The sequence below is a fragment of the Brassica oleracea genome, chromosome C7 (assembly GCF_000695525.1).
Source record: "Brassica oleracea var. oleracea cultivar TO1000 chromosome C7, BOL, whole genome shotgun sequence".
NCBI lineage: Eukaryota > Viridiplantae > Streptophyta > Magnoliopsida > Brassicales > Brassicaceae > Brassica > Brassica oleracea.
This window is the reverse complement of record NC_027754.1, coordinates 14,308,167-14,317,343: the sequence shown is the minus strand read 5'-3', so window position 1 is coordinate 14,317,343 and position 9,177 is coordinate 14,308,167. Positions and strand designations below refer to the sequence as shown.

The window sequence follows — 9,177 nt, the reverse complement described above, 5'->3', positions numbered from 1 at the left end:
CATATTTGGCCAAGTGTTGTTTAAAAGCATTGCTTGTGTATTCTCCTCCATTATCTGATCTCAAAATTTTTATCTTGGCATTGAAATGGTTAGATACATAATTTTGAAAATTTATGAAAGCTTCTAAGACCCTATCTTTAGATTGCATCAGTGTGATCCAAGTATATTTTGATTTTTCATCTATAAAAGTCACAAAATACTTATGATGCTCTCTAGATAAACATGGGGCAGTCCATACATCAGAGTGAATGAGGTCAAAACAATTTTCATAAATAGTACTTGATCTAGTGAAAACATATTTGCAATGTTTTCCTAAGATACAAGCCTCACAATCACTCTTAAAGGAAATACTAGACAACATGATGTTTAAAGCTCTAGAATGGGGATGTCCTAATCTAGCATGCCACAATACATCTTTAGAGAAATCAGAAATGGAATTAAAAGCATGGGATAAATCGGCAACAAGCTTAGTATTTTCAAGCAAGTACAAGTCTCCCTTGGTGACACCTTTGCCAAGCAACCTACTAGTTTCAATATCCTGAAAGTGGACATCATTAGGAGTGAAAGTAACACTGAAATTCAAGTCATTAGTAGCTCTTTAACTGATAACAAGTTTGAGGTGAAGCTAGGCATATAGAAAGCTTTAGAATCTTTGTTAAACAATCTAAGATCACCTACTCCTTTAATTGGTACTCTTTCACCATTAGCTATTGTAACATTTCCTAAGGCAGGGACAATGTTTTTAATCAATTTTAAATCACTGATCATGTGGTGACTAGCTCCTGAATCTATAACTAAAGGTTTTGCCAAATTACATTTAGTTATCGCATTCAAGGAAGTTCCACAAGCAGTAGCATGTAAAGAGGTACCAAGTAAGTTACCAGAGTTATCCTTAAGGAGTTTGATGAGAGCCTCAATATCAGATCTCCTGATGGTCTCATCTTGAGTGTTCCTTAAGGTTGAGCCACTCCTGGAAGCTCTCCCTTTGTTCTCACAAGCTTCATTGGTCTGGCGCATGCTGCCTTGTATAGATGGCTCACCAATATCACTAGAGAAGTTTGCTTTGGCATCATTGTAACCTGTCCTGAACTTCTGTGGCTTGAGATGGGGATGGAGTATCCAACACTTGTCCTTTCCATGGCCTTTCTTCTTGCAATGATCACATATCCACACCTTCTTGTCTTCAGCTTTGTAAGAGATTTTGTTTGCTGCTCCATCAGCTTGGTTTGCAAGCACCAAATCTTTCTTTCCTCCACCAAAGAGACCAACTGAACCTTGCTCCTTGTGAATCTCAGAGCATACCTCATATAGAGAAGGTAGCTCCTTATTCCTTAGGATGTGCTTGATGAGGTCACAATAGCTTGGATGGAGGGTAAGCAGCAAATCAAAGACCTTGTCTTGCTCTCTCCTTTGATTAAGCACATCAGGATAAATAGTTGCTAGCCTAAGCATATCAAGTTCAGCCCACAAGGATCTGAACTTCCCAAAATGTTTATCAAAATCATTGTCCTCTTGACTAAGAGTATTGATATCTCTCTTGACTTCAAAGACTCTACTGATGTTGGAATTGTTTCTATACACCTTCTGAAGTGTATCCCATAGCTCCTTGGAAGTTTCACAATAGGAGTAACCTTCCTGAAGTGAGGGGTCAAGACTGTGCTGAAGAATGGGCAACACCAACTGGTACTCTTGACATTTCTTCTTGGCGCCAGCATCAGCAAGAACAACCTCTTTGCCATCCTCTCTTAAGATAGTCTTCTTTTGTGGCATGCCTTCTTCAACAATCTCCCAAAGCCCTCTGCCTCCAAGAGCTGTCTTAGCAAGCTTTGCCCAATGTAGATAGTTAGCTCCTTTAAGAGTAACTGGAATCAACACCATTTTTGAGTTTTCTCCTGAATCCATCAAGAATCACAAGAACAGAACAAGAAAAATCCAAGAACAGTTCAAGAACAGAGGAGAGAGACTGGTGTGAATGATAAGAGATTTTAAAGAGAAAAAGAGAAATAAAATCAGAGTAATTTGCGGAAGAGATTTAGGTTTCAAGAGCTTGTAGCTCTGATACCATGAAAATTTATGAGAGTTAATGAGAGTTTATGAGAACTATTTGAGAGATTTTGGTGAAAAACTAAGAGAGATATGTGAGGGAATCCAAGAGAGAGATAAGAATATTTATTTGAGGAACATTTTTCCTTAGATTGATTTAGTGTATACAATAATTATATAAATAGATCTAGCAATGAGAATAAGACAATGAGAATGAATAAACAAATGGAGATGAATAAACTAATGAAGACCAGATCTGAGGAAGTCACTTTCGGATAGTGACAACTCTCTTCTCTCTTCTTTACTTAGCATATCATATGACTTTGGCTTATTTCTACACTCCAACAGCTCTATCCAGTTGCCTCCACTTGTTTAAATTCGTCCAAGACTTCAGGCAAGATATTTAAATCAGTCTCACACATTTCCTTGCTTCAGTTTTCCGGTCCATGATTTCCTGTCCATGATTTCATGTCCATGATTTTCTGTCCATGATCAATCAGGTTTTTCATGTCTTTACTCTTACTCTTTATTCTCTTCGCGTCAAATTCGTCACTCATATGATCAAATCAATAACGCAATCTTTGGCACTCGACAAAGCAAATTATATTCGGTTCGGGGCACACAAGAACATACTGTCACATGAGATGCTGATTATTGGCAATCTTCTCCCATCCACGTAAGTAGATAATGCATTTTTGTCATTTTATACATATGCATGCAAAATACATACACAAAACAGTACATCACAAGATTATACATTGACATGGATTTAGGACTTTTTTGTCCAGAAATCCAGCAGCGACGCCAAGATTCGTAATGACAGGGAGGTTAAGGATAAAATAAAATCAATTAAAGAGATAACCCACGTTGATTAACTGCTCAATGTTGATTTGGATAATTCTTTCTGTTAATACGTTTCGGATGAGTTAATAAGATCAACCAGTCATATATCCTCCACTCAGTACGTCTCCTTAAATTCTGCTTAAAATTTTTAACGACTTATTATTGGGTTCACCCCCTAAGGTGAACCTCTAGGTTCACCAACCAATAGGATTGTGTTATTTTATATTCGATATCTCTTAAAAAAAGAAACAAAATATTCAAATTATATTATCTTTTTAAAATTAAAAGGTAAAAATAAATAAATAAAAAATAGTAGTAATTACGAAAAAAAATATTTTTAGCGTCGTCAGCAAAAAATTAAACCCTAAATCCTAATCCCTAAACCTTAAATCCTAAACCCTAAACCTTTGGGTAAACCCTAAACTCTAGGATAAATTTTAAACTCTAAATCAAAATCATTAAACACTAAAACACTCAGGGTTTAGCGTTTAGGATTTAGGGTTTAGAGTTTTAGGGTTTAATGTTTTTATTTAGAGTTTAAGATTTATCCAAGGGTTTAGGGTTTACCCAAGGGTTTAGGGTTTACCCAAGAGTTTAGGGTTTAGGGATTTAGATTTTTCAAATTCGAACCTTTTTTATAAAACCTTTTTTCGAATTTGTTTTTAATTTTTTTTTTCAAATTTTCTATTTGTAATTCGAAAATAATTTTTGAAACTATTTTTAAATTTTTTATTTTCAAATTTTTAATATTTATTCTTTATTTTATAAAATTTTAAACCTTAATCCCAAATCTCCACCCTTTAACTCTAAAGGTTTGGATTAGATAACCCTAGGGGTATAAATGTATATTTACCTCTTTAATTAAACATTTTGGTCATTTTGATTCTTAAAGTCTATATTTGTGACCAAAGCTTTTTTAGTTCTATCATTGGCTATTTATCTTATGAATTCCATTTTCTCCATTATTACAACCACCGCTTCAATAATTATCTCAATCGATTTACCTTTATTATATATTCGAAATTCAATACAAACGAAATCTCGTTTTACTTTTAATATTGGACAAATCTCCAAAATAGCACATTTCTAAGTTTATATCACAAAAATAGCACTCAAAAATTAAAATGACCAAAATAGCACATTTCTAAGTTTATCCTTTGAAAATTTTAATTTTTAAATTTTTCAAAATTTGAAATCTTATCCCCAAAACCTCATTTCTCAACTCTAAACCCTAAACCCTAAACTCTAAACCCTAAACCCTAAACCCTAAATCCTAAACCTCACCCTTTAACTCTAAACCCTAAGTTTGTGACTTTTGATAAAACATTAAGTGCTGTTTTTGTGACTTTTGACCTTGAGTGCTAGTTTGGAAACAAAAACTTGATTTAGTGCTATTTTTGTCTTTTTCTCTTTAATATTAGCGCCTATATAAACTCTAAATATACATACAAAAGGTGTATTAAATTAAGTATGTTTGATATGATTTGAAATAATTTATTTGTTATGAATGAAATTTTAGATGATTTTGAATAATCTGTAAATTTAATATTTTTTAATTTATCTAATTCAGAATCCGAAGAAAAATTGTATATTTGAATTTTTATGATAAACTATAGCAGAACTCTTTATAATTATTAAAATTCTTCTCAAATCAGTTTAAAAATAATCTTTAGAGTAGATTTTAATGTACATTTAAATCAAAAATTCAATAACATTATTTTTTTAAAAGTTTCAAAATCAAGAGTTGAGTAACAAAAAATGTTACTCCCTCAGTTTCATTAAGTTAGATGTTTTTGAAAAAAAAAATTGTTTCACAAAGATAAGTTTTTTTGTATTTCTATGAAAAATTACGATTTTTTAAAAAAATAATTGATTTTATTGAATTACTATTGGTTAAAAATTATTGAAAATTAAAAATTACAGCAAATGTTACATTGTAGTGATTTAATGTGTTTTCTTAACATATGTGAAAATATTAAAAAATTTATCTCTGTGAAACAGACGGAGTATTTAATACTACAAAGTCCCGTACTTCTGTTATCAAAGTTTATAACTAGATATTTTGTCCAAAAAAAACATTTATTACTAGATAATACAATAACGCGTATTCTCTGGGTATTTTTTTTCTTTCGAGTGAACTAACAAACAAACTCATTTAAAATAGTAATAATCAGTTAAATAATAGTAAGATGATCTGTTGAATAGCGAATGACACCTCACTTTACGCTTCCTTGCCTTCCTCCATTCATCATCTCTCTCCTCCAACATCATCATCAGAAAATTTTCAAAAAAAATCCAACCTTCTTCTTCCTCCTCCTCATTTCTTCTGCCTGTTCTCCAAGCCATGGAGGCTCCTACGCCTCACCTCCTCCTCTTCCTCCTCTTCGCCATCTCTTCTTCCCTCACCACGTCCACCGCAGATGACGGAGCAGCAATGCTCGCATTAGCTAAATCATTCCGACCTCCGCCGTCAGACTGGTCTACCACCTCCTCCACCGATTACTGCAAATGGACCGGCGTAAAATGCACCTCCGGCCGCGTCAATTCGATCAGCCTCGAGGACACATCTCTCTCCGGCGGACTACCACCAGAGATCTCCACTCTCTCCGAGCTCAAGACTCTCACTCTTCAACGTAACAAACTCTCCGGTAAAATCCCGTCGTTCGCTAAACTCTCCTCTCTTCAAGAAATCTACCTCGACGAGAATCTCTTCGACGGAGTTGAGCCCGGAGCTTTCGCCGGACTCACCAGCCTCCAGATCCTTAGCATAAGCGATAACCCTAACATCGCCGCGTGGAGCTTCCCTTCGGAGCTCGTGGATTCTACTTCTCTAACCAGCGTCTCCCTCGACAACACCACAATCTCCGGCGTCTTGCCTGACGTTTTCGACTCCTTCGCTTCTCTCCAGAGTCTCCGCCTCTCCTACAACAACATCACCGGCGCTTTACCTCCCTCGCTGGCCAAATCTCCGGTTCAGAATCTCTGGATCAATAATCAGGAATCCGGTTTAACCGGTACAATCGAAGTTCTTTCCGGTATGACGTCGTTATCACAAGCCTGGTTACAGAAGAATCAGTTAACCGGACCGATACCGGATCTCTCGAAAACCAATCTCTTCGATCTTCAGCTCAGAGATAACCAGTTAACCGGAATCGTATCGCCGTCGCTATTACCACTCGGAAGCCTCAAGAACATTACTCTTGACAGCAACAAGTTCCAAGGTCCTCTTCCTCTGTTTCCACCGGAGGTTGCGAAAGTGTCCGCCGAGCATAACTACTTCTGCACCGCCAAAGCAGGAGAGAATTGTGATCCTCAGGTGATGACGCTCTTAGCTGTGGCCGGAGGTTTGGGGTATCCGTCGACGTTGGCTGAGTCTTGGCAAGGAAACGATGCTTGTAGCAACTGGGCTTATGTTACTTGCGACTCAAGTAAGAAGAATGTTGTCACGCTTAATCTTGCCAAACATGGATTCGCCGGAGTTATATCTCCGGCGATCGCAAATCTCACTTCACTCAAAAACGTTTACCTTAACGACAACAACTTAACCGGTGTTGTCCCTATAGTTTTGACATTTATGCCTAGTTTGCAGCTTATCGATGTCTCGAACAACAATCTCACCGGAGAAATACCAATTTTTCCGGCTCAGGTCAAGTTTAATTACAAACCTGGCAACGTTTTGATTGGAACTGACATCGGAGATTCTACAAACGGTGGTGGTCCTGGTGGTGGTAGTAAAGCTGGTGTGATCATCGGTGTGATCGTAGGGGTTCTTGTTTTCCTTGCTATTTTAGGATTTGTGGTTTACAAATTCGTCATGAAGAAGAAGTATGGGAAGTTTGGAAGAACTGATCCTGAGAAGGCCGGGAAGCTTATGGTTAGTGATGATAAGAATGGATATGGAGCTAACAACTTCAATGCGTTGAAGAGTCCTAGTAGTGGTGACAGTGGTGGTGATCGTTTCCCTCTTGAAGGTGGAAACGTTACTATTCCCATGGAGGTTCTTCGTCAAGTTACTAACAATTTCAGTGAGGCTAACATATTGGGAAGAGGCGGCTTTGGCGTTGTGTATGCCGGAGAGTTACACGATGGGACCAAGACTGCGATTAAGAGGATGGAATCTTCGTCAATGGGTGATAAAGGAAGGAACGAGTTTCAGGCCGAGATTGCTGTGCTCACTAAGGTCAGACATAGACATTTGGTTGCTCTGTTGGGTTACTGTGTGAACGGGTACGAGAGGTTGCTTGTCTATGAGTACATGCCTCAGGGGAACCTGGGACAGCATTTGTTTGAGTATCAAGAACTTGGGTACTCTCCTTTGACATGGAAACAAAGAGTGAGTATTGCTCTAGATGTGGCACGAGGTGTGGAGTATCTCCATAGCTTGGCTCAGCAAAGCTTCATCCACAGAGATTTAAAGTCTTCTAACATCCTTCTTGGTGATGACATGAGGGCAAAGGTTGCTGATTTCGGTTTGGTTAAGAACGCACCGGACGGGAAGTACTCTGTTGAGACGAGATTAGCAGGCACATTCGGTTATCTAGCACCAGAATACGCCGGTATGTTCATACTTAATTTCACAATATGATGCATTAGTTCGTTAACTTACTATTTATTTTGCTATAATATGGTTGGTAGCTACTGGGAGAGTAACGACGAAAGTGGATGTGTATGCATTTGGAGTTGTTCTTATGGAAATGCTAACGGGAAGAAAAGCATTAGACGATTCATTACCAGACGAGAAATGTCATCTAGTTACATGGTTCAGAAGAATCCTAATCAACAAAGAAAAAATCTCAAAGGAACTCGACCAAACCTTAGAGGCAGACAAGGAAACACTGGAGAGCATTCACAGGGTTGCTGAGCTAGCAGGACATTGCACAGCCCGGGAGCCACAACAGAGACCAGACATGGGCCACGCGGTGAACGTGTTAGGCCCACTCGTGGAGAAATGGAAACCGACGAGCCAGGAACAAGAAGAGAGTTTCGGGATCGATATGAACAACATGAGTTTACCTCAAGCTCTACAGAGATGGCAGCAAAACGAAGGAACATCGACGTCAATGTTCCATGGAGACTTCTCTTACTCTCAGACACAGTCTAGTATTCCTCCTAAGCCTTCTGGTTTTCATAGCACGTTCGATTCAACTGATGGTCGGTGACAACAAACTCTTGTGTGTTTTCAAATCGATGTTACTTTTGTGTGTGTGTGTTTTAATATTTTTTTTTTTTTTTTTTTTTAATGAATGTTAAATTTATTCATGCAAAAACATATTTACATCATGTGCAACTGTTTATGAATCAAAGAATCAGACTCATGAAACTAAGAACAAAATTCCTAAGTTAAGGATCCACTCTAGACCCAAACCATGTTGCAAGCCCTCCTTCCATTTTTCCTCTACCTTGGAGTGAAAGCAACCAAAGCCTAACATTTTTATCTACAAGCTTTGCTAGACACTGAGCTTCTCTTTTTTGTTCCCTATGTCGTCGAGCATTGCGCTCTCTCCATATTGAGTGTACAGCTGCTTGGAAAACATATCGGACAAAGAAGTTTTTAATGGGAGTGAGCCCCGGCCTGGTGATGATCGCAACAAGTTGACTCCAGTCTGTGGTGAATCTGTCTTGTAACAATCCCTCCGCGAGAGCCTTCCAGATCTGTCTTGTGTACCTGCAGCCAAAGAAGAGATGTTCACGGGTTTCTTCGGCTACATTACACGGAATGCAGGTCGCGTTTATCCCAGTGTGCCAAAGCCGCATTTTATCGCTAGTTTGTAGTCTGTTGAGCGCAACTACCCAGACAAGGAAGGAGAACTTTGGAGTTGAATGGGTGAACCAGATGCCTTTGCTCCAGTTGCAAGCTTGGCGGCTGTGGCGAATCTCTTCCCAGGTTAGGAGTTTTCAAGGCTCCTAAGACAAATGTTGTAGTATAAATGATTGTCGAACCAGTTCTGAGGGATATCAAAGCACTGAGAATGCAAGTGCTCACTTAATCTAAGTGCAACCAATGATTTAGATGAGTTTTAAGTTATGACTAAAACTAAAAAGCAATAACAGAATGATACTTTCTTGACTAAGGGAAAAGAGAACTCATGGGCATAGGGATTAGACCTTGGGTGATCAAGTTTCGAACTAAGGATGACAAATGATCAATCAAACTATCGACCTTAAGCCTAGACACAATTCTAAGCAAGCTCTATGTCTAGATGAATGCTCATTTGCTAACATATCTCAAACATCAAATGTCTTTGGTTGAATAATATGAAAGCAATCATTACTAACAAGTCTATTAGCTAT

General features: G+C 38.0%; 2 protein-coding genes across 2 annotated transcripts; one reads left to right on the top strand and one right to left on the bottom strand.

Moving 5' to 3' along the window:
- Positions 1-579: 579 nt before the first annotated feature.
- On the bottom strand, positions 580-1,878 carry LOC106302645. Its single transcript, XM_013739109.1, has one exon. It carries the CDS (start codon positions 1,876-1,878, stop codon positions 580-582), a length of 1,299 nt encoding a protein of 432 aa, XP_013594563.1.
- Positions 1,879-5,086: 3,208 nt separating this feature from the next.
- Positions 5,087-8,189, top strand: LOC106306635 (receptor-like kinase TMK4). The gene is made up of 2 exons (XM_013743315.1): positions 5,087-7,442; positions 7,522-8,189. Exons 1-2 carry the CDS (start codon positions 5,231-5,233, stop codon positions 8,043-8,045), a joined length of 2,736 nt encoding a protein of 911 aa, XP_013598769.1. The 5' UTR covers positions 5,087-5,230; the 3' UTR covers positions 8,046-8,189.
- The last annotated feature ends 988 nt before the right edge of the window (positions 8,190-9,177 follow it).

Excerpts from the sequence above, each read along its gene's own strand:
- LOC106302645 (XM_013739109.1), bottom strand. The coding sequence starts at position 1,878 with ATGGTGTTGATTCCAGTTACTCTTAAAGGAGCTAACTATCTACATTGG.
- LOC106306635 (XM_013743315.1), top strand. The coding sequence starts at position 5,231 with ATGGAGGCTCCTACGCCTCACCTCCTCCTCTTCCTCCTCTTCGCCATC. Across the intron at positions 7,443-7,521 it reads TCTAGCACCAGAATACGCCG|CTACTGGGAGAGTAACGACG; the intron begins GTATGTTCATAC and ends TATGGTTGGTAG.